This window comes from Hypanus sabinus, unplaced genomic scaffold (assembly GCF_030144855.1).
Source record: "Hypanus sabinus isolate sHypSab1 unplaced genomic scaffold, sHypSab1.hap1 scaffold_170, whole genome shotgun sequence".
Classification (NCBI taxonomy): Eukaryota; Metazoa; Chordata; class Chondrichthyes; order Myliobatiformes; family Dasyatidae; genus Hypanus; species Hypanus sabinus.
In genome coordinates, this window is record NW_026779784.1 from 352,819 (window position 1) to 378,900 (window position 26,082).

A 26,082-nucleotide genomic window follows, 5' to 3' on the forward strand; every position below is an offset into this window, starting at 1 on the left:
CAACCAAATTATTTTCTCTGTCAATCAGCTTCCAAATCTTGCTACTCCGTCATTCGTTGCCACGCTCCGCTGCTGATTCCCTTCTCCTCATCATACGTTTTTACCCTGATCATCGCCGAGCCCCAAACTCTGCCCTGTGCCGATTTGCCTCTGGTTTCTGACCCTGCTCCGTTGAACATCCGACAGATGGTTCCCCATTCCGCTTTCAGTCTTTAGGGGACAGAGTGCTTTCATAACCCTTCAGAAGCAGGGAAAATGACCCATAATGTGGAAATGAGCCATGAATAAGGAGGTTAACTACCAATGTCATTCTTCCTCAGCCCAGAGATTTGAGGGGCGAAGAACATCTCAGGCAGGACTGCAGTCAGCTCGACTTCTTCAGTCTGCAGGAAATTCAAGGGACAACTCTTCACCCACAGGATAGTGACTGCTTGGAACCCATCACCACTGGCAGAGCGAGGTGAACAACAGGGGAGGATTTAAAAGGATTGACCTGGAACAGTATAACTGGCAGGGTCCAGCTGGCCTGAGTTGACCCTCTACTATACACTAGCAGTGTTATAAATTCAACAGATTCCGAAGACAGAGTTCAAAATAGAACTGATTTATTTGTCTCAGAGCCAGAATATTAAACTCCAGTCCCATTAAAGGTGAATATGCAGTAGAAGAAACTCCACCCATGCCTGGTGACCAGGGTGCAGAACTGGGTGTGGTGAGCAGCAGCAATAATTGCAGAGTTCAGCACCGACAGTCACTCTCGAAATTGCATTCAGCAATGGGGATGGACAAATATCCAGTATGCAGCTTACTGAAACTTTCTCCCTATTGTGAACCACAAGGTTAATTACTGAGAGAATCCCTTCCACACTCACAGCAGGTGAACAGTCACTCCCCAGTGTGAACTGAGTGATGCACATTTGGTGGAGATGACTGAGATAATCTCTTCCCAATGTCTGAGCAGGTGATCGGCCTCTAACCAGTGTGAAATTGCTGGTGTTTCAGTAGATGAGATGACGAAAATGCCTTCCCACATTCACAGCAAGTGAACGGCTTCTCCCCAGTGTGAACTCTCTGATGACTCTGTAGATTGGATGATTGAATGAATTCCTTCCCACAGTCTGAGCAGGTGAATGGCTTTTCCCCAGTGTGAACTCGCTGATGACTCTATAGTTTGGATGACTGAGTGAATCCCTTACCACAGTCTGAGCAGGTGAATGGTCTCTCTCCAGTGTGAACTCGGTGGTATGTCAGTAGATTAGATGATGAAGTGAATCCCTTTCCACAGCCTGACCAGGTAAACGGCTTCTTCCTGGTATGAACTCACTGGTGCTTCTGTAGATTGGATGACTCAGTGAATCTCTTCCCACATTCTTAGCAGGTGAACGGCTTCTCTCCAGTGTGAACTCTCTGATGTACCAGTAGGGTGGATGACTCAGTGAATCTCTTCCCACATTCTGAGCAGGTAAACGGCTTTTCCCCAGTGTGAACTCGCTGGTGTCTCCATAGGGTGGAAGAGTGAGTGAATCTCTTCTCACAGTCCGAGCAGGTGAACTGCCGGTCCCCACTTTGAACTTGCTGGTGAGCCATTACGTTAGATGACCGAATAAATCCTTCTCCACAAGTTCAGCAGATGACCAACCTCTGTCAGTGTAACTAACTGGTGTGTCCACAGGTGGGAAGACAGCCTGAATCCCTTCCCACACGCAGTACCGGTGAATGGCCTTGCCCAGTGTGAACTCGCTGATGTACCTTCAGATGAGATGACTGAGTGAATTCATTCCTGTTGTCTGAGCAGTTTAATGGCCTCTCCTCTATGTAAAATGATGTGTGTGCCAGTCAGTCAGATGACCCAGTGAATCTCTCCCCACAGTCTGACCAGGAAGGATGGTTGATTGGATCCCTTGCTCCACTTCTTAAATATCCAGACAGAGACAGCACAACTGGTTTGTTGTGTTTTAATTCCCACAGAAGAATTCCTTGTCAAATTTAACCTGTAAAAAGATATACAAAATCCATCAGTGGGTGAAGGACAACATTTCAGATGAGATCACTTGAGAGTCAGAGAAGATCTATCAAATGTATATTTCAATAAAAGTGCAAAGAAAGGAATATGCACTGTCAAAATCATGTAGAGTATAATATTGAGCTAATATAAAAAAGGAACCACAACTCCTCTTAACTACTCATAGAAAAAAAAGACTCAAAACTTCTATTATTGAGAAAGAAAAAATCACCACTTTCCAGTATTTCCTGCTTTCGGCAAAAATCTCAGGAGCAAAATCTTCCACTATACTAATTTCAGTTGAATTGTAGATTAGTTGTCCTCTTTTTCTAGCCTCTCGGAGTATAGCTTTTTTGCTTGTATAACAATGCAAGAAAAGGATGAGTGGTCGTGGACGTAATTCAGATAAATGCCAAAATCTCGGAATTCTATGTGCGCTGTCCAGTAAAGGGTTCGCTTCAAGGATCTCACTAAAAAGTGAATGTAGCATATCTCAGAAGAATTTTAACAGGTCACCAGTTTCAGTATTTTCAGGCAAACCCGAAAATTCCTCCGGCGTGCTCTGCTGTCTAAATCAATCATTTTTTTTTCTCGTTGTTCTTGATAATTCCAATGTGACATCATTAACTTTCTTTTCCATAGATGACATCTTCAATTCTTGTTCGTTAACTGTTTGCCTGAATAGTTACTGTGCCCTCTCAATTCGATGGGTAGTCTGTTTGAGCATCTGAAATTGAAAGTCCAAATTCTTCAGAGATTCTTGAACAGTCGAGATAGATTTGTCAAGCTTTCTGTTGGCATCCGTCATCTGTAAGCGAACCAAATTCAAGTTTCATATCATGTATTTTTGCGAAAGTAACAGATTTCTCCGATTTCTTTATTTGTTCCGTTTGTTCCATTTCAGGAAAGGTCTTGCCGCTTCTCAATTCAATACCAGATCGACTTCATGCCATCATGATTAAATCATAAATCCTTTAACAAAAATAATGAATCTCCATTTTCATTTTCAGAAACTTTTTATTGATGCATAATCTACAGCTATAAAATGATACAAAACTTCAACAAGTTGATATATATTGATATATACAATTAATAAAGCTGAAGAAAAAAAAGCTTATCAAAATATATGAAAATGAATATATATATATAAGGAAAAGAAGGGAAAAAGGAGAACCCCAACTAACTAAAAAGAAGAAACCCCACTACAAACCCTAACTACAAAAAAAGGGAAAAGAGAAAAAAAACATTAGGAATCAACTCTCAGAGCAATACATCTTACCATTATTTATCTCCCTCTCTCTCCCTCTCCCTCCCTCTCCCTCCCTCTATATATATATATATATATATATATATATATATATATATATATATATATATATATAAAGAAAAAGAATCATTAACTGCCAATTCATCCTTATATAAAATAAAATTGGAAGGAAACCATATAAAATAGTTCAAATTAAATAATTTGGCAAAACAGCCCCATGTTCTCTCAAAATCGAATCAAGGATCAAAAGTTCTACTTCCATTTTTCTTTTCCAAACCCAGATATAACATTACTTGAGAAAACCATTGAATTAATGTAAGGACAGAGGTATCCTTCCACTTTAATGAAATAGCCCTTCTTGCCAACAATGTAACAAATGCAATTATATGTTTCTGTGAAGATGCAATACCCTGAATATGATGTGGAACTATTCCAATTAAAACAGTCAATGTATTAGGTTGTAAATTAATTTTCAGAGCTTTAGAAATTGTAGAAAACAAAGATTTCCAAAAAGATTTTAATGAAGAACATGACCAGAATATATGTGACAAAGTGGCTATTTCAGTTTTACACCTATCACAGTTATTGTCTATGTTATGAAATATTTTGGATATCTTACCTTTGTTAAATAATAACGGTGAACAATTTTAAATTGAATTAAACCGTGATTGGCACATATCGAAGAAGAATTTACTATTTTCAGAACTCGCAACCAATCTTCATTAACAAAGGTCATATGAAGTTCTCTCTCACAATCTTTTTTAATCTTTAGTGAGAGGATACCTTTTTATAGTAAACATAAATTATAAATTCTACCAATGGAACCTCTTACTACGGGATTCAAATTCAAAATTGTATCCAACAAATCAGGTTCTTGCATATATAGAAACTTAGATAAGTATTCTTGTAAAAAAAATGTCTAACCTGAAAATATTGCAGTGTATATGAGAGAGAGAATATTTGCTAATTAACTCTTCAAAAGTCATCAATCAGCCATCACAAAATAAATCTGCAAAAGAACGGATCCCGTGATTTCTCCACAGGAGAAAAATGGGATCAGTTATTGAAGGTTTAAATAAAAAAATTCGATATAAAGAACCAGACAATTTAAGTTGTTTAAAATTTTAAAAATTGTGAAACTGAAACAAAATCCGTAAGGACTGTTTAATGACTGCGTAGAGATTTAAATTTGGAATTTTAGAGAGCAGTAAAGGTAGTGGAGCTCCTAATAATGAGATTAAATGAAATTGTTTGACAGCTTTTAATTCCAAATCAATCCAAGCTGGTTTTGGGCTCTTATCAAGCCAATATAGCCAAAATCATAATTGTCGAATATTAACAGCCCCATAATAGTCTTAAATTAGGAAGTGCATGACCACCATTTTTTTTAGATTATTGTAAATGATACTTATTAATTTTTGGTCCCTTATTGTTCCAAATAAAGGACGAGATAAGTGAGTCAGTTTGATCAAACTTTTTTTTTGAAAATATATAAAAATCTTTTTATGTAAAATAAAATTGGAAGGGAACCATTGAAAATAATTCAAATTAAGGAAATAGAAGATTCATGAAAAGAAAATTTTCTGAAAAATATATAAAAATCTAGGTAAAATCATCATTTTCATGGCATGGGTACGACCCATTAAAGAAAGAGTAAGTGAATACCATCCAGAAAATAGTTGTTTCATGGAGTCCATTGAAAGAACTACATTAGCTTTATAAAGATCTTTATATTTTTTAGTAATTATAATACCTAAATATTTAAAAGAATGAACAATTTTAAATGGAATATCATTATATATAAACACAGGGGCATTTAATTGAAACAATTCCCTTTTACTGAAGTTTATATCCTGAAAATTTACCAAAATCTTTGTGTTTCCAAAAGATTAGGAATTGATTCCACAGGGTTTGAAATAAAAACCAAAAGATCACCTGTGTAAAGAGAAATCTTATGTATGGTTCAATTTATAGAAATACCATGATTATTTTTAGCTTCACAGAGTTTTATGGCCAAAGGCTCCAGTACAAGATTAAATAATGAAGGGCATAATGGAAAACCCTGTCTTGTGCCCGTGAACGTGAAAAAAGGGGACCTGAAATTATTAGTAATAACTGTGGCAATAGGATTCTTATAAATCATTTGAATCCACCTATTGAAATTATTACCAAAGCCAATTTTTTTTCTAAAACTTTAAACAAATATGACCAATCAACTCTTTCAAATGCCTTTTCTGCATCGAAAGAGATAACACATTGGGGTTCCTTAGATAGAGATGAATATATAATGTTCATCAATCTCTGAACATTGGAGAAACAGTAACGGCCTTTAATAAAGCCTGTTTGATCCATCGAGGTAATCTTAGTTAAAATATTTTCCAAGTGGTTAGACATTATCTTAGAGAGAAATTTTGAATCCAAATTTAATAACGAAATAGGTCTATATGATGAACATTCAGTAGGATTTTTATCTTTCTTAAGGATTAAGGAAATAGAAGCTAAGGAAATAGAGAAGGTAAACTACCTTTCTCAAAGGATTCATGAAATATTTCCAAAAGGTATGGAGAAAGTAACCTTTCAATTTTTATGTAAAATCCTACCAAATACTCATCAAGTCCAGGAGCTTTACCTGACTGCATTAACAACATAGCTTTCTGAATTCCATGCTCAATAATTGGAGCATCAGGCATCTGTTGATCTTCAACAGTAATGTGAGTAAATTTAATCTTATGTAAAAATAAAGCCTTCATTTTGGAGGAATCTGCAGAAAGTTGAGATCTATAAAGATCAGAATAAAAATCCTGAAAAGTATTATTGATGTCTTCATCGTTACTTGATATATCTCCATTATTTTTACGAATCTTTAAACATTGTCTTTCAGCTCCAGCTGCCATTAATTGGGAAGCTAAGTGCTTATTATTTTTATCCCAAAAAATATAAAACGGACTTTTCAATTTAACTAAATATCCTTCCATAGGATATGTTAGTAATAAATTATACCGTGATTGTAATTCCACTCCTGTTTTAAACAAAGCAACACTTGGAGAGATAGCATTGATTTTATCTAATTCTTTAATTTGTTTTGAGATTTTATCTAATTCCATTCTGTTTCTTCAGTTTAGCTATATATGAAATAAACTGACCACCTAAAGTCTTTTAATGTATCCAAAATTACTAACTTTGAGACATTTCCTGTGTTATTAAAGAGAAAAAGAAATTTTTTATCTGAGTTTCAATAAACTCAACAAATTCAGAGCTTTGTTGACAAATGTTCTGGAAAACACCTAAGTGGTCTGGTAGAAGCAACATCTTTCAGTTCAAATATTAGGCTTAAAGGAGTATGATCACAGATAACAATTGCATCATATTCACATTTCTGAACATTAAATAGAAATTGAGGGTCGACTATAAAATAGTCAATTTTCGAATATTTATTATGAACATGTGAGAAAGAAAAGAGTATTCTCTATCACTAGGATGCATATCCCTCCAAATTTCAATTATGCCATAATCAATTAAAAAGGAATTAATAAGTGATGCAGAATGATTAGGGAGTTGATGTTCGGATGATAGAAACATAGAACATAGGTGCAGTAGTAGGCCATTCGGCCCTTCGAGCCCACACTACTATTCAGTATGATCATGGCTAATCATCCAACTCAGAACCCTGTACCTGCTTTCTCTCCGTACCCACGGTCCCTTTAGCCAGAATGGCCATATCTAACTCCTTCTTAAATATAGCCAATGAACTGGCCTCAACTGTTTCCTGTGGCAGAGAACTCCACAGATTCACCACTCTCTGTGCGAAGAAGTTTTTCCTCATCTCGGTCCCAAAATGCTTCCCCTTTATCTGTGACCCCTCTGTGACCCCTCATTCTGGACTTCTCCAACATCGGGAACAATCTTCCTGCATCTAGCCTGTCCAATCCCTTTAGAATTTTACACGTTTCAGTTAGATCCCCCCTCAATCTTCTAAATTCCAGCGAGTATAAGCCTAGTCTTTCCTCATATGAAAGTCCTGCCATCCCAGGAATCAATCTGATGAACCTTCTTTGTACTCCCTCTATGGCAAGAATGTCTTTCCTCAGATTAGGGGACCAAAACTGCACAAAATACTCCAGGTGTGTTCTCACGAAGGCCTTGTACAACTGCAGTAGAACCTCCCTGCTCCTGTACTTGAATCCTCGTGCTATGAATGCCAACATACCATTTGCCTTTTTCACCGCCTGCTGTACCTGCATGCCCACTTCCAATAACTGGTGTACAATGACACCCAGGTCTTGTTGCACCTCCCCTTTTGCTAATTGGCCACCATTCAGATAATAATCTGTTTTCCTGCTCTTGCCACCAAAGTGAAGAACCTCACATTTATCCACATTAAATTGCATCTGCCATGAATCTGCCCACTCAACTAACCTATCCAAGTCACCCAGCATCCTCCTCACAGCTAACACTGCCACTCAGCTTCATGTCATCTGCAAACTTGGAGATGCTGCATTTAATTCCCTTGTCTAAATCATTGATAAATATTATAAACAACTGGGGTCCCAGCACTGAGCCTTGCAGTAACCCACTAGTCACTGCCTGCCATTCTGAAATGGTCCCATTTATTCCCACTCTTTGCTTCCTGTCTGCCAATTTTCTATCCACTTCAATACCATACCCCCAACACCATGTGTTTTAAGTTTGCACACTAATCTCCTGTATGAGACCTTGTCAAAAGCCTTTTGAAAATCCAAATATACCACTTCCACTGCTTGTCCCCTATCCACTCTACTAGATACATCCTCAAAAAATTCTATAAGATTTGTCAGACATGATTTTCCTTTCACAAATCCATGCTGACTTTGTCCGATGATTTCACTGCTTTCCAAATGTGCTGTTAACACATCCTTGATAACTCACTAGCATTTTCCCCACCACCAATGTCAGGCTAACCAGTCTATAATTCCCCGGTTTCTCTCTCCCTCCTTTTTTAAAAAGTGGGGTGACATTAGCCACCCTTCAATCCTCAGGAATTAATCCAGAATCTAAAGAGTTTTGAAAAATTATTACTGATGCATCAACCTTTTCTTGGGCTACTTCCTTAAGCACTCTGGGATGCAGACCATCTGGCCCTGGGGAGCTAACTGCCTTTTATCCCTTCAATTTACCTAACACCACTTCCCTACTAACATGTATTTCCCTCAGTTCCTCCATCTCACTAGACCCTCGGTCCCTTAATATTTCCAGAAGATTATTTATGTCCTCCTTAGAGAAAACAGAACCCAAGTTGTTATACAATTGGTCTGCCATATTCCCCATGATCAATTCACCTGTTTCTGACTGTAAGGGACCTGCATTTGTCTTAACCAATCATTTTCTTTAAAAGGCTATAAAAGCTTTTACAGTCAGTTTTTATGTTCCCTGCCAGCTTTCTCTCATAATCTTTTTTCCCTTTCCTAATTAATCCCATTGTCCTCCTCTGCTGGACTCTGAATTTCTCCCAGTCCTCAGGTGTGCCACCTTTTCTGGCTAATTTGTATGATTCTTCTTTGGAATTGATACTATCCCTAATTTTCCTTGTTAGCCATGGGTGCACTACCTTCCCAGGTTTATTCTTTTGCCAACAGGGATGAACACTTGTTGTAGTTCATCCATGTGATCTTTAAATGCTTGCGATTGCATATCCACCATCAACCCTTTAATTATCATTTGCCAGTCTATCTTAGCAAATTCCTGTCTCATACCTTCAAAGTTACCCTTCTTTAAGTTCAGAACCTTTGTTTCTGAATTAACTATGTCACTCTCAATCTTAATGAAGAATTCCACCGGATTATGGTCACTTAACCAAGGGGCCTTGCACGACAAGATTGCTAACTAACCCTTCCTCATCGCTCAATAATACTCAGTCTAGAATGGCTTGCTCTCTAGCTGGTTCCTCGACATTTTGGTTCCGAAAACTATCTCACATACATTCCAAGAAATCCTCTTCCTCAGCACCCTTACCATTTTGGTTCACTCAATCTATATGTAGATTGAACTCACCCATTATAACTGCTATTCCTTTATGGCACGCATTTCTAATTTCCTGTTTAATGCCATCCCAAACCTCACTACTACTGTTAGGTGGCATGAACACAACTCCCACCAGAGTTTTCTACCCCTTAGTGTTACGCCGCTCTACCCATATTGATTCCACATCCTCCAGGCTAATGTCTTCTTTTCTATTGCATTAATCCCCTCTCTAACCAGCAACGCTACCCCACCTCCTTTTCTTCCCTGTCTATCCCTCCTGAATATTGAATATCCCTGGATGTTGAACTCCCATCCTGGGTTACCTGGGAGCCATGTCTCTTTGATCCCAACTATATCATATTCATTAATAACTATTTGCACATTCAATTCATTCACCTTGTTACAAATGCTTCATGCAGTGACACACAAAGCCTTCAGCCTTGTTTTTAAACACTCTTAGCCCTTATACAATTATGTTGAAAACTGGCCCTTTTTGATTTTTGCCCTGGATTTGCCTGCCTGCCACTTTTACTTTTCACCTTACTACTTTTTGCTTCTACTCTCAGAAGTGTGAGGTGGTACATTTTGGAAGGTGAAATCTCCAAGGCAGAGTACAAAGTAAATGGCAGGATACTTGGTGGTGTGGAAGAGCAGAGGGGTCTGGGGTACATGTCCACAGATCTCTGAAAGTTGCCTCACAGGTAGATAGGGTAGTTAAGAAAGCTTATGGGGTGTTAGCTTTCATATGTCGAGGGATAGAGTTTAAGAGTTGCAAGTTAATGATGCAGCTCTATAAAACTCTAGTTAGGCCACACTTGGAGTACAGTGTCCAGTTCTGGTCGCCTCACTATAGGAAGGATGTGGAAGCATTGGAAAGGGTACAGAGGAGATTTACCAGGATGCTGCCTGGTTTAGTCAGTATGCGTTATGATCAGAGATTAAGGGAGCTAGGACTTTACTCTCTGGAGTGGTGGAGGATGAAAGGAGACATGATAGAGGTATACAAGATATTAAGAGGCATAGATAGAGTGGACAGCCAGCACCTCTTCCCCAGGGCACCACTGCTCAATACAAGAGGACGTAGGTTTAAGGCAAGGGGTGGAAAGTTCAAGGGGGATATTAGAGGAAGGTTTTTTTTACTCAGAGAGTGGTTGGTGTGTGGAATGCACTGCCTGAGTCTGTGGTGGAAGCAGATATAGTGAAATTCAAAAGGCTACTAGACAGGAATATGGAGAAATTTAAGGTGTTGGGGGGATATATGGGATGCACGGTTTAAGGGTTGGCACAACATTGTGGGCCGATGGGCCTGTACTGTGCTGTACTATTCTGTGTTCTATAATCAGCTGCTTCATCAACTGCCAAAGCAGAATCGGCTTGCTAAGCGTTCCCCTGAATTGCACTTTGTAAGAGAATATGCCAACCCTCTCTTGGCCACTTTAAACTCTGAGCAAACTTCTCAAAATGCCAGAAGTATTTATCAACCTCTACCTCGTCAAATGGTGGTACCAATTTAACTTCTTGACTGGCCTCAACTTATCACTAGAGTCTAATGCTAGACCCCTTTGCTGCAATCTCTCTATCTTTTCCAGCTCAAACAGCCCGTCTTACTGCTTCCTCCCTCTGTTTTTCTGCCTGTCTAGTTTCAAGCTGCCTCTGCCTTTCCGCAGCTTCCATCTTTAATTTTTTCTCGCTTGTCCTGGAGCTCAAGCTCACGATGTTTACTTTCAGGAAACACCTCCAACTCCTCCACTTTATACACACCCTCAGATACATAATGTTCAGCTATTACCCTCTGCATCTGATCCCTCCACATTGTCGGTTTCCCCTTAGCAAGTTTGAACCTTCTAGCAGTATTCAACAACTCAATCCTTCTGGTAACTTCTAATGCCTCAGATGTTGGTGCTTCCAGACATCTATCAACATCCGTTGCTGCAGATTTTCCACACACAAATAAATCAAAAGCAAATTTCCCCAATGAAATCGATAACTAATCAATACACCCCCAAATCTGTTCATATTCTGGTTGCAGGCCCCAATTTTATTCTGAATTGTTACGCTTTAGAAATGAACCAGCAGCAATGGACTACACCTGGAGTCTGTTTTTGATGTTAAAACAATCTTTAATACAATCCACTTATAATATAGTAACTTAAGAAAGATAAACAAAAGTTAAGTGTCATGTGTATATATGTGTGTAAATATAACTCCCAAACTATTCTCGGGGGAAACAAGGCTTGGAGTCTTGAGATGGTAAAGTATGAAAGTTCAGTTCAACCATGGAATAGGTGATGAGAGAGATATTTGTAATTCAGGGTAAATGTCGAGAGAAGGCAATTATGTTGAATTCCACAGGTTCCATGGTGGTAAAATGAGAGAACAGTCGCTGTAGATTTTATCTGTCATCGTTCCAAATCCACATACGAACTAGCACCGAAAGTGACTTGGCACAAGAGGTATCGTCAAGTGAATTACCACACCACATCTAGGCAAGGGTTAACACATCAGTGGTCTTCACAGAATACCCCAAAACAGATCCACTCCTATGGATCAAACAAGGTAACAACCACACATTCGACGTTTCCTGAATCGATAAGTAACCCACCCTTGTGGGCATAGGAAAATTCCAAACAGAGACCCTTGCCCACTGGTTCCCTGGTTTCGATCCTTCCATTTTTCCTCCTTCATCCCCATCTGACTCTGAGTGTCTGTGTCCTTGGTTAAAACTAAACAAGCTGCGAGCGATGTAAAAAGGCTGCAAGTCAAACTGATTCACCTTCTTCATTTCTCTCTCTCTCACTCTCTTAAAGTGATAGTCCACAGCAAACAAAACCTAGAGATTCATAACAAAGGCCACTCCCCATTGTGAACTGACTGGTGTGCCAGTAGTTGGGGACTGAATCCCTTCCCACATTCTCAGCAGATGAATGGCCTCTCCCCAGTGTGAACTTGCCGATGTCTCTGTAAGCTGGAACAGTGAGTGAATCTCTTCCCACAGACTGAGCAGGTGAATGGCCTCTCTCCAGTGTGAACTCGCTGATGACTCTGTAGGGTGGATGACTGAGTGAATCTCTTCCCACAGACTGAGCAGGTGAATGGTTTCTCTCCAGTGTGAACTCGCTGATGACTCTGTAGGGTGGATGACTGAGTGAATCTCTTCCCACATTCTGAGCAGGTGAATGGCTTCTCCCCAGTGTGAACTCCCTGATGTCTCAGTAGAGTGGATGACTGAGTGAATCTCCTCCCACATTCTGAGCAGGTGAATGGCTTCTCCCCAGTGTGAACTCGCTGATGTCTCTGTAGGCTGGATAACTCAGTGAATCCTTTCCCACATTCTGAGCAGGTGAATGGCCTCTCCCCCGTGTGAACTCGCTGATGACTCTGTAGGTGGGTTAACTGAGTGAATCTCTTCCCGCAGTCCGAGCAGGTGAACGGCTTCTCTCCAGTGTGAACTCGCTGATGTACCAGTAGGGTGGATGACTGAATGAATCTCTTCCCACAGTCCGAGCAGGTGAAAGGCCTCTCCCCGTAGTGAACTAGCTGGTGAGCCATTAGATCAGATGACCGAGTGAATCCTTCTCCACAAATTCTTCAGATGACCAGCCTCTGCCCAGTGTGAACTGACTGGTGTGTCCACAGATGGGAAGACAGACTGAACCCCTTCTCACACACAGAACAGGTAAATGGCCTTGCCCAGTGTGAACTTGCGGATGTACCTTCAATTGTGATAACCAAGTGAATCCATTCCCACTATCTGAGCAGGTGAATGGCCTTTCTCCTGTGTAAAATGACGGGCGTGCCAGTTGGTCAGATGACCGAATAAATCCCTCCCCACAGTCTGAGCAGGAAGGATGGTCGATTGAATCCCTTGCTCCACTTCTTAAATATCTGGACAGAGACAGCAAAACTGGTGTGCCAAGTTTGAGATTCCTGGAGACAAATTCCTTCTCATTTTTAACCTGTAAAAAGATTTTCAAAATCCATCAATGTGTGTAGGACAACATTTCAGATGAGATCACTTGAGTTGCCAAGGTTTGATTTGGTATCACACGGTTACAGTGAGGTTCAAAACAAGCTGGACAGAGAAATCATCTCCTGACTGGGCAGAGTGCTGGTATCTGGAATGACCAGCAACTCCCCGATGCTCTTCCTGTCTCTATAAGAATGGGGTATTTCTGCCGTCTCCAATCTGTGCCTTGGCTCAGTTTGACTCTCTCCATTGGTATTATTCCCTCTTCCTCCTGAGCTGCATGGGTCCTGGCCCCACAGGAACTGGAACAGTCTCATGCAAATAGTCATCCTTGATGTGCAGCTGGGATTTTCTTTTATGTATTATTAACATAAAGTGCCACAGTTTTAACGCCATATAAAAAATTCGTGCTGAGGTGAATGGTTGGTCCGCACAGCTGTTAAAAGGGCTTAGAGTGAATTGTTGTAATATTTCAGGTTCTTCTAGAAATGTACAACACAGAAACAGACTAAAATAATAGACAGGGATGGGGGTAAGGGCGTGGGGCAGGAGTTTCAATGGAGGGCAGAGAATTGGATGTTCATGCCGGCAGGTAGGAGGCTACCTAGGCGGGAGATAAGGTATTGCTCCATCGACCTGCGTTTGGCCTCATCTTGACGGTAGAGGAGGCCATGGACAGACATGTTGGAGTGGGAGTGGTCTGTGGAATTGAAGTGTGTGGCCACAGGGAGATCCCGCCACTGCTGGAGGACAGAGCGCCTGTGTTCGGCGAAACGGTCTCCCAGTCTGCGGTGGGTCTCCCCAATGTATAAATGGCCACATCAGGAACACCGGATACAGTATATCATCCCAGTTGACTTGCAAGTGAAGTGGTGCCTCACCTGAAAGGACTGTCTGGGGCCTGGGACTTCATTAACTTCGCCTCCAACTTTCACCCCACCCTCAAATTCACCTGGTCTATTTCCGACACCTTCCTCCCCTTTCTATATCTTTCTGTTTCGATCTCTGGAGACACCCTGTCCACCAAAGTCTACTACAAAGCAAATAACTCCCACAGCTACCTAGACAATTCCTCCTCCCACCCTGTCTCCTGCAAAAATGCTATCCCTTTATCTCAATTCCTCCGCCTCCGCCGCATCTGCTCTCAGGATGAAGCCTTTCATTCCAGGACAAAGGAGATGTCTTCCTTTTTTAAAGAAAGGGGCTTCCCTTCGTCCACTACCAACTCTGCCCTCCATCGCGTCTCCCGTATTTCACGCACCTCTGCCCTCACCCCATCCCCCCGCCAGCCCACCAGGGATAGAGTCCCCGGTCCTCACCTATCACCCTACCAGCCTACAGATCCAACGAATAATCCTCCACAACTTCCGCCACCTCCTACGTGATCCCACCACCAACCACATCTTCACCTTCCCCCCTCTCTCGGCTTTCCGCAGGGATCGCTCCCTACGCGACTCCCTTGTCCATTCATCTCCCCCATCCCTTCCCATGGACCTCCCTCCGGGCACTCATCCCTGCAAACGGAAGAAGTGCTACACCTGCCCCCACACTTCTTCCCTCACCACCATCCCAGGCCCCAGACTGTTTGAGGAGTCAGGGTATTTATAAAGCTTTGCAATTTGCATAACCTGTCCTAACGATGACTGTGAACAAGCCATTGTCCTAACAAGCTAATTCAGGTCTGAGACCTTGGTAAAATTTAACTGAGATCTCAAATCTCTTGGGGTGCCCAAACTTTTCCATGGTGCTCCTTTCCTTTTTTTTTCCCACTCTAAAATTGTACAAAAACAGAAATAATGCACTAAACTCCTGATGAAGGGTTTCAGTCTGAAACGTTGTCACTACCTCCTCCCATAGATGCTGTCAGGCCTGCTGAGTTCTGCCAGCATTTTTTGTTTTTAATAATACACTAATCTTGCTTAAAATGTTGAAAAGAATGTTTTGTCTTTAATTTTATGACTTTTGGAGACCAGTTCACCCTCTACTCACTTAACTATTCACAGTAACAGGAAGTTTGACCACTGGTGCCCAGCCATTTGCATACCACTATATGGGATGGGGTGGAGAGTGCGGGGTGTGACGGGAGAAAGGGGGAGGAGAAGGAGGACTGACAGGGAGCGAAGAGGGAGAACGCGTGGGGTGAGTGGTAGATTTAGAGGGTGAGAAAGAGGGGAAGACAGTGTGGGATACGGGAGCCAGCAGGGAGAGTGTTTGAGAGAGGGGGGAGGGTGGGATGTAGGGAGAGAGATAGAGAGGTTGAGAGCCGGTAATGGAGGCGGTTACAGAGTGGCGGAGGTGAGTGAGTGAGAGACAAGTTTGATTGAGGTGCGTGAGAGAGGAGGAGATGGAGAGGGGAAGACAGAGGGTGACTGATATTGAGAGTGGGCTGGCGGGTGATAGGGGTAGGGACGGATTGTGGAATGGGAGAGAGAATGGAAGAGTAAGAGAAAGATGGAGAGATGCAGAGGGAGAGAGTGAGAGAGAAATGAAAAGAGGCATGACAGAGTGAGGAGATGAAGAGAAACAAGAGCGAGGAGTACGATTTATTACTAGAGGGGTAGAGAGAGTGGCAAAAAAGGAGAGCGCAAGGAAAGGGGTGAAAGAGAGTGGGAGACTGGTCAAGTAGCAGTGTAACTGAGAGGGATAGGGAAGAGGGATGATTGAGAGGGGCGATGATAAGGAAGGGGTGAGGGAGAGTTGAGACAGTGAGGGAGAGAGGGAGCAAGAAGGGAGGGTTGGAGTAGAGGGCCCTATGAGGAAGAGGAACTGTGAGGAGGGTGTGGTGAGGGAAATGGGGTAAGTAGCTAGGGGTGAGGGAGAAAGGCGAGGAGACTGTGTGTCTGATTACAATTATTAGACTATTTATGCAGTCCCCAGTTGCAGGGACATTAATCACGTCTGTTCACAACTCACCGAACAAATCCACCGTGGGATTACGGTTCCATGCTGGGAATTATGAGTGTGAGGGCAGCTTGCTGTTCTCGGTGTCGGATGTGGGAGGTCCCGGAGTCTCCTAGCTTCCCGGACGTGCACATCTGCACCAGGTGCGCTGAGCTGCAGTTCCTAAGGGACTGTGCCAGGGAACTGGAGCTGCAGCTCGATGACCTTCGTCTGGTCAGGGAGAGTGAGGAGGTGATAGAGAGGAGTTACAGGCAGGTGGTCACACCGGGGCCACGGGAGGCAGACAGGTGGGTCATAGTTAGGATGGGGAAGGGGAAGAGTCAGGTACTAGAGAGTATCCCTGTGGCTGTACCCCTTGACAATAAGTACTCCTGTTTGAGTACTGTTGGTTGGGGGGGTGGGTGGAAACAGCCTACCTGGGGGAAGCAACAGCGGCCGTGGCTCCGGCACAGAGTCCGGCCCTGTAACTCAGAAGGGTAGGGAAAGGAAGAGGAAGACAGTAGCAATAGGGGACTCAATAGTTTGTGGGTCAGATAGGCGATTCTGTGTAAGCAGTCAGGAGACCCGGATGGTAGTTTGCCTCCCTGGTGCCAGGGTCTGGGATGTTTCTGATCACATCCAACATATCCTGAAGTGGGAGGGTGAGGAGCCAGAGGTCGTGGTACATATAGGTACCAATGACATAGGTAGGAAAAGGGAAGAGGTCCTGAAAGGAGAATATAGGGAGCTAGGAAGGGAGTTGAGAAGAAGGTCTGCAAAGGTAGAAATGTCGGGATTACTGCCTGTGCCACGTGACAGTGACAGTAGTAATGGAATGAGGTGGAGGATAAATGCGTGGCTGAGGGATTGGAACAGGGGGCAGGGATTCAAGATTCTGGATCATTGGGACCTCTTTTGGGGCAGGAGTGACCTGTACAAAAAGGACGGATTGCAATTGAAACCTAGGGGTCCAATATCCTGGTGGGGAGATCTGTGAAGGCTACTGGGGAGACTTTAAACTAGAATGGTTGGGTGGTGGGAATCAAATTGAAGAGTCTAGGAGAGAGGAGGTTAGTTCACAAATAGAGAAAGCTTGTAGACAGTGTGAGGAAATCTAGGACTAATGGTGCATATTTCCCTGAAGGAGGAAGCTCATGTGGTGGTGAAGAAAGCTTTTGGTATGCTGACCTTTATAAATCAGAGCACTGAGTATAGGAGTTGGGATGTAATGTTAAAATTGTACAAAGCATTGGTGAGGCCAGATTTGGAGCACTATATACAGTTCTGGTCACCAAATTATACGTAAGATGTCAAGAGAGAACAGAGATTTACTAGAATGTTACCTGGGTTTCAGCACCTAAGTTACAGAGAAAGGTTGAACAAGTTAGGTCTTTATTCTTTGGAGCATAGAAGGTCGAGGGGGGACTTGATAGAAGTATTTAAAATTATGCGGGGATTGATAGAGTTGATGTGGATAGGCTTTTTCCAGTGAGTGTAGGGGAGATTCAAACAAGAGGACATGAGTTGAGAGTTAAGGGGCAAAAGGTTAGGGGTAACATGAGGGGTAACTTCTTTACTCAGAGAGTGGTAACTGTGTGGAACGAGCCTCTAGTGGAAGTGGTAGAGGTAGGTTCGATTTTTTCATTAAAAAAAAATTTGTATAGGTATATGGACAGGAAAGGAATGGAGGATTATGGGCTGAGTGCAGGTCAGTGGGACTAGGTGAGAGTAAGCGTTCGGCACGCACTAGGAATGCCGAGATGGCCTTTTTCCGTGCTGTAATTGTTATGTGGTTTTACCGCGTACGATTCTGGTCTCCATATCCGACAGCGGGGAGCTTTAACTCATATGGGGACCAACTGCAGCTCAACCCCAGCTGATGCGGGTGTTTCTCCTGTTCAGGTGGCGGTGAGGAAGGGGTTAATCTCGGGTTTGTGTAAATCGAGGGCTGATTGCTGTGGGAAAGGGGTGGGACCGAGCCGGACAGCTGGAGGCTCCGGGCTCTCCAGTCTTGCATCCCTGGTTTTAGTTTTGCACCGTGTCGGGATCGCGGGATCAGTTTGTTGTGGTTCCCCAAGCTGGGAGGGTGGACGTGGGTGAAGGGGGCCTGTCTATGTGTCGGTGTGGGGTGAATGGTCAGAAGGGTGTGGGGCCACTGGCGGAACGGAGGGTGGTTGGGGTACTGTGGGTTATCGGAAGTAACATGACCTGGGTGGATGGGCAAGGGGTAAATTACGTTGTCATCGAGGGTGGAACTGGTCCAGTGAATCAGACAGCTCAGCTCGCGTGTCCTTTCAGGAGGCCACAATTCTCTCATCATCTTAATCACTGATTAATCTTCCTGTTAACATTGAGTTTGTTACAGAGCCCCAGAGTCTGGGAATGGCTGGGTGGTAGGAGGCAGAGGGTGATGGTGAGAGGCTGTTTCTTGGACTCGAGTTCCATGCTTAGTGACGTTCCCTGGGGTGACACCCATTGCTACTTGTCATCTATGTCAATAATTTGGTTGAGAAAGTACTGGGTATGGGTAGTGAGTTTGCAGCAAGTTCAAACAAATACTGTTTTTGAAAGACAGTCAGTAAAAACACTCCCCTCTCTTTCCCTCTCCCCACTCAGATCTGACCAAAAGCGACTTCAGAGGATGCAAGATCTTTTACTGAGTAACCACTGTGAGGGAATGGGAGTGGTTTCAAAGGGCTGGGCTGCTGGAAGCACATTACCAGACCTGGAGAGATTGCAACTGGGTCTGACAGAGGCATAACTGGTTCTGCTGGGCACATTCAGTCTCACTCCCAACTATTTCCTCCCTTCCTTTGTACAGGTATGTAATGTCTAAAGGACCAGTGTTTGAGTAAATGAGACTCACCAAACTTTCTCCTGACTGAATCACCGGAATCTCCGAGTCAGATGGGTTCTCTCCAGTCGGTGCTCTCAGTCCTCGGGCTGGTTCATTTGTTGCTGTTCCCACGTCTTCAGTCGTGGTTTGCCTCCAGTTGGGGTTTTTCTTCAAATAAATCTCTCACCACAGGTCGAACTTTAAACAGAGAGACAATGAAGCACATTAATAATGAAAAGGAGAACCGAACATTTCTGTGTAATGTTACTAAGAACAAAACTCACTGAAATTTAAACACTGAAGGCAGATGTAATGATCTCAGTGAAGAATCTTTTATTGTCCCTCACATGTCACAGACGATATGGGATAAGAAGGAGCCATCATTCAGTCATGGTAAGACATAAGACACAGGAACAGAATTAGGTGATTCGATACATCTGGTCTGCTCCACCATTCAACCAGGGCTGATTTTCATTCCAACACCACATTCCTGCCTTCCTCCTGTAACCCTGAGCTGCTCAGCAATCATCAATATGTTAATCTCTGTCATATGTACACCCAAATGGCAGCTTCAACCAACCTCTGTGGCAACAAATTCCACAGATCAGACATCTTCTGGCCATAAAATGTTTCTCATCTGAGTTTTAAGGGGAAGCATCTTTATTCTGAGACTGCACTGTCAGATCACAGTCTAATGGAAACATCCTCTCCATGTCCATTGTATCCAGGCTTTTCAGCATTCGGTAGGTTTATTAACCATACATCCCCCACCACCCCCACCGTCCTGATGAACTCCATCGAGCACAGGTCCAGAACCATCAAATGCTCCTCATTCATAACACCGATCGTTCCTGAGATTATTCATGTAAACCTTGTTAGGAACACTGTACTGAACACATTTCCAGGAAAAACAGAAAAATCGGTTCCAGGATAATTGACAGGGAAAAGTTGTGCTTTCTTTACTGTTCTACTATCACATGTGCTGGCGCGTGGCCAAGTGGTTAAGGCGTTGGTCTAGTGATCTGAAGGTTGCTAGTTCGAGCCTTGGCAGAGGCTGCCTGTGTGTCCTTGAGCGACGACACCGGTGCCAAGCTGTGTGTGTCCTAATGCCCTTCCCTTGCACAACATCGTTGGCGTGGAGAGGGGAGACCTGCAGAGACTCTAACGGAGGCCTACAAACTATCACAGCCATTTTCATTTCCAGGTTAAAACAGGTCCATTTCATGAAATATAAACCAAGAAATAAAAAGAAACTGGAATTACCAGAAAGACTCTGCAGGTAAGGAACAGCTTACAATACAATTCAATTAATAACATTTCATTAGATTGAGTTCAAACATTTTCAGTTATTAGTGCAGATCTCCAGCACAGCTGCCTGATTTCCACTGTCTGACAGTGGGGGGGGGGGGGGGGGGGGGAAGATTTCCAAACACAGTTTGAACACCAGACTCAGGGTCTATTTCTACTGTTGTAAACACGGAACAGCCCAGTTACTCACAGCCTCTCCCTGTGAGGATGGAATGGGAACTCATCCTCTCCTCAGACTGGCAGTCATTGCTTCCAAAGGAACTCCAGAAACAAACATCTGATCCCAGGCCAGAAATACTCGATCAACACCTCACAAGCCCAAACAGCTCGATCCCGGGGTCCACTTTAGCTGGATCAAAAACTATGATATCCCAGGACCCAACCTCACAGACTCACACAGCTTAATCTGCCACTCACCAACCCTGAGAGTCTCACACATCGTCCCCACATCTCACACTGGGTCGTGCAATCCGGGATTTCCCCACAACCAATGTCCAGCTGCTCGAAATTTCTGCTTCATTGCAGGACGAGCGTCCGGCCCCATCTGTAGAAGCTCAAACCAAAGTCAAAGCCAAAACACCAATAGTTCCATTTGCCTGGAAAGCCGATCACAGGATTAGAGCCCAAGCACCAACTCTCCCAGTACTCTTTGCTGCCAGCAAAATGCTGCAGTGTGTCAGCCCGTCACTGTTCATAAACTAGCACCTCCACACCAATGCACAACAGAACTGGGACCTGATGACCCTCCGGCATTCCAGCTAACAATAACCGATTCTGGAAATGACTCAGCGAGGCCAAAGGTACAAAAGAACACTTCACAATGAAGACAGAGGTTGGAAGAAAGTTTGCTGATATATAACATTGAGGAGGTGGGATACAGGGTGGACCGAAGATGACCCAGATGGGAGATGTAAATCACTGAAGCAGGAAGATGGGTTTAGGAGACTGCACAGAGGTTGAACAAGATGAGCAGAGATAAGCAGATGGAACCAGGTGGGAGAAGGGATCATACATTCAGAGGTGCAGTGCTACCAGAGCTCACCGGACAACTGCTCCGATACCTCTGTAAAAAAGTCAAAATAAACAAGCGGGTAATTTAACAGCAGCCACATATTAAATAGAGGGAATTCTACGGAAGCAGGGGGTTGGGAAGTGGGGGTGTTGGCTGGTGGGGAAAAGTACCAGTAATAACATTAGGATATTTGATCGTTTTTGGTTTAATCCTGGAGCTGTGACTGTTTTTTATTTAGGTATTTGTGAAATTCCTTCTCGCTCGACCCATTGTCCAAGGAAGCTGGGAAATACCTGCACAGAAGTGCAAGCATTTTCCTGCTCTTTCCAACGGGTACCATTGGTTTCCAGGAAGGAGCTATATTAAGCAAGGAATGAACATAGAAACCCAAGTTTAGAAGTTTAAAACAATGAAAGAAAAATTCACTGCTCGCTCATCTTCTTCCTGATTTTGATCAAATACACAAGCTAATCATCCAAAATCCTCTTCTATACCTGGATAAATTTAGTTTTGTTTTACAAGCTAAATGGAAAAAAAAACATTTCTGGGCTATAAGGTAGTTTTATGTCATTTCAACTACCATTAATAGCGGATCAACCCCTTGGCCTCGCTCCACCAACTGTAGCTGATGGGAAAGAGGCTCTTTTTCTCTTTGTGTTGATAGGAAAAAGAGTAATTTAGTGAGGCAATGAATGAGATGAAATGCATTTCCAAAACTCCCAAATGGTTGCTGTCCTCCCGTTAACATTTGTCACTTCCAAACAACGATATTTTCTATTTGTATAAATGCGATAATAATTTATGTAAAGATTCAAACTTCTTTAACTTTTTATATATTTAAAGACTAAACAGGATCTGTAAAGGTCGAACTATGTAACACCCGACGTGTGAGGAGATTGTATCGACACTCACAGATACACTTCCCGTCCAACCATTTCTGCGAGAGAAATGGTACGAGGCAGATTTGCCAACCTACCACTTTTGAGAATAACATTCAGCAATATTTGTGGCTTTTGCAATAGTTCATCAGAGTTTATTTTTTCATACTTGATTACTTGGTTCCAATTTAGGTGGCTAAAATCGTAAAAAATGAATTGCTTTATTTCTGTTATTTTTATACCTCTGAGGAACACTGCTAAGCGCTGCGGGCCCTGCCGTCTGCTCTGACTCAGTCGTATTAGTAAGGCTACATCTATGGTGGTCCGTGGATTACTCGCAAATCCTAAAGTAAATTTTTCTCAGTAACAACCCTTTGGCTTCTAAGCAAACAAAGTTATTTTACTTGCTTGATAATTATATTTTATGATAATCGGTTAAGTGCAACAATGCAATATTTTGTCATATTATTAAATTAAGTATTATATGTTTAATTTTACCAGTTATACACTGAAATGTAATGATAGGCTGTCATCTTGTTAATGTCTTAGCTGTGGAGCTCTGGAATTCATATATTTATTTCACCTTGGTTTACTGCTTGCCATTATAGGAAGCCCTATATATGTCACATCCAATTTGTGCACCTGCTCATTGCACGTATGGGGCAAGGCAGTTGCCCAGTAAATGAAATGAGCATGTACACAAATTGGATATCACAAACTGGAAGTGATTGATAAGTTCATGGCCTAAGGTGGAAGGAGTCAATTTTACAAAACCGATCAATTTTACAAAACCTAGCCATTTTCAATTATGTCAAACAGAAATACCACAAAAGTTATTAACTTCAAACTTTCTGCATAATCACTCAAAGAGTTGAACGACACGTGCAGGCACCGAGCGCTGTATAACTTCAGGCCTTCCAACTTAGGCCACGAACTTATCAATCAAACCACCACCCACCGCCCCCCCCCCCACAGCTCCGGCAGCTAAAAAATTACCACTTCAGCCCTGCTCCTCAGCCGTCCGGCAGAGCTCGGGCCCGGCCCTTTCCCAATGCAACCGGCCCCCGAGTTACACAACACCGGGATCATTCCCGACTCACCCCTGCTCGAATCGGAGAACCGCCAACAACAGCGGCACTCGGCACCGCGCATGCGTTCAGCAGGCGTTTCTCCGCAGCGCCACCGATGGCCGGAGGTCTGCACATCGTCGCCGAAGGCCGGAGATCTGCACAGCGCCACCAGTGGCTGGAGATCTATACAGCGCCACCCGTGGTCGGGGGCCGGAAGGACAACGGAGAGTTAAATCACAAACACGACAAAGTCTGCAGATTCTGGAAATCCAAAGCAACACAAACAAAACGCTGGCCGAACACAGCAGGCCGGGTAGCAGCAGGAATGGAAATCAGAATGAAAATGTTTGGACACCGGGAACTCCCGCACGGAGCGGATAGTTCAAAGGTTAGTTTATTATTAGAGCAGCTATCCATAAATAACACTGAGTTTCTGTTTCTCCATAGAACCACGAAACAAAGAAAGAGCATGAAAGTCGCTCAGGGAGAAAAATCAAACTCCCACCCCACCCCCCGGATCAAGAAGAACGGGATCCCAATCATCAAACCCCAAAACCCACCCCTCCGCACAAAAGGGAACAATAACATCGAGCCCCCCACAAAAAAAATCACCCCTACCCCGCACAACTGCGGTGGAGCCGGTGTCACCAGTGTAGAGGCGGCCGCATCGGGAGCAGCGGACACAACGGGCGACCCCGGAAGATTCACAGGTGAAGTGTCGCCTCACCTGGAAGGATGTTTGGACAACGGAGAGAGTTCGGCCATCCGGCCCTTTCATTGTGACACCCCGAACTCCACGTCAAATCCGTCCAAACGAATCTGGGTGAATTTTAATGACCAATATATATCGATCAGCTGTTTGAATGATTCCCTGACTCTGAGAGGAAGGGGTATCTATGGTCCACACTGTCAGGGTGTTGAGTTTACCAGGAGACAAAGACTGCAGGGACGAAAGGTTTTCTGTTGACTAATACACTGTGTGTGGACCCCGCTGGCAATTCTGGTGTTGTGACCCGAATCGAGACAAACACCACGCTGCCCACTCCACCAACAACACGGCACAGCCGGACACATAACAAGGGACTTTACATCCCACAACCCTGGATTCAGTGATGAAACCCGTGATTAATGTTGTTGTCCCACTGCTTTTAAATGCCTGCGCTCTCCCACAGGTGACGTCACACAGCTCCTACCCCCCACGCGCCTGACGTCACACATGGGCTCCCCACACCGGGATCTGCCCTCACGTGCGCGGTGTCTTACGTCACCCACGAGCTTCATCGGTACAACGGCTGGGCTAATAATCACGTGACCAGCCCATTCCCCCATCGCTGTCAACAGAGGAGTCAGGAGCTACGTTATTCCCATTGGTGCGAAGCGATGTCAATCACTGGTTACAACCAGTCACGGAGGCGGACAAGCCGAGTGGGCGTTACCCCGCTGAGTACGTCTCCCGCTCAAGCGCCAACCGCCTCCTCAGAGCGGAGAAAACCTCAAAGTAAATGTCCGCTTTCTGATTTATTTCCATTTCCCTCCGAGGGAAGTTGGGGCGTTTGTGAAGCGTCTCCCGCGGCCGGAGTCTGATGTATCGCTGAGAGGTAGGAGGAGACCGCTCGGCCCGTCGGTTTGATGCCGGTTCCCCGGGGAGGGAGGGATTGTATTGAAAGGATGAAGATGCTGAGAGAGGGGGCGGACAGGATGTTTGTCCCGGTGGGGACAGGAGGGGCTCATCTGTGGAAATGTCTGAGCCCACGGTGGTGTCGAGCAGAGGGATTCACCACATTGGGGGCAAACACCGGCAGACTGTTGCCCTGCAAGCGGGGCCAATGGTCCGGGTAAAGTGATAATTATCTGTGCTTTGTTGAGATTGAACCTGGAATATGATGTAAAATCCCGCTCCCCATACTAACACGGGTTGAACAGACCAAAGAACAAACTGCTGGAGGTACTCAGTGGGTCGGGCAGCATCTGTGGAGGGAAATGGACCGTCAACATTTCGGGCCGAGACCCTCCGTCTGGACTGAGAGTGGACGGGAAATAGTCAGAGAAAGGAGGTGAGGGGTGGGGATGGGGCAAGAGCCGGGGAGTGAGAGGTGGATCCAGGTGAGGGGGGAGGTGGGAAGGTGGAAATAGTGACGGGTGGGAGGTGAGTGATCGGGGCAACACGGGGCTGCAGAAGATGGTAATTAATTCTATAGAGGATTAACAAAGAGGTTAGAGAGTATTTGTTAGAGAGAGTGCAATGAAGATACACCAGACTGATCCCTGGGGTGGTGGGGTCATCATATGGAGAAAGATCAAATGTGATAACCCTTTCTTTTAGAGAATCGATGACTGAGAGGTGAACACACTGAAATGCACAACATCATTACCGGTTGAACCAGGGATCTCAGTCTCTGAAACAGGGATAGACTGTGCGGGACTGAAATGAGGGGAAATGTCTCCATTCCGAGGGTGGTGAATGTTTATAAATCCCCACCACAGAGTGCGGTGAAGACTCAGTGATTGTCCGCACGTAAAACAGATGTGTGGAGACCGAAGGGATCGAGGAAATGAGGATCGGGCAGAAACACATGGCTGAGATGGGTGAGCAGCCGCCATCTTGCTGATGGTTAGAGGGGCTGAATTGCCTCCTGCTGTTTCTCACTTGATGTTTCAGTGTTCCTGTCCAGCAAGGCTCTGGAGGAATGTGAATAGAAATTAGTGTTTAGAAACACAAAACTGATTTAAATGAAACGTGAACATTTCCTTTTTGCGTCTGAATTATGTTTTGGACCTGGATGGGAATTGAGCCGGTGACTCTGTGACCTGGACGTGGAGGGAAAAGGATCGGGGAAGATATGGTGTGGAAAAATAATCATGTAT

At 43.8% G+C, this 26,082-nt stretch overlaps 1 protein-coding gene across 4 annotated transcripts; it reads right to left on the reverse strand.

The window, feature by feature from the left end:
- Positions 1-1,582: 1,582 nt before the first annotated feature.
- On the reverse strand, positions 1,583-23,378 carry LOC132387287 (gastrula zinc finger protein XlCGF49.1-like). Of its 4 annotated transcripts, none has more exons than XR_009509846.1 (3): positions 23,144-23,284; positions 18,980-19,147; positions 1,583-1,991 (listed from the first exon to the last, which is right to left on the reverse strand). XR_009509846.1 is itself a non-coding variant. In XM_059959644.1 (3 exons), exon 3 carries the CDS (start codon positions 12,813-12,815, stop codon positions 12,180-12,182), a length of 636 nt encoding a protein of 211 aa, XP_059815627.1. In that variant the 5' UTR covers positions 12,816-13,222; positions 18,980-19,147; positions 23,248-23,378; the 3' UTR covers positions 11,713-12,179. The 4 variants fall into 4 exon arrangements, 3 of the variants coding, with proteins under 3 accessions (XP_059815627.1, XP_059815626.1, XP_059815631.1); XM_059959644.1 differs by lacking the exon at positions 1,583-1,991 and adding an exon at positions 11,713-13,222 and having other exon boundaries at positions 23,248-23,378; XM_059959643.1 differs by lacking the exon at positions 1,583-1,991 and adding an exon at positions 11,713-13,222.
- Between the last annotated feature and the right edge of the window lie 2,704 nt (positions 23,379-26,082).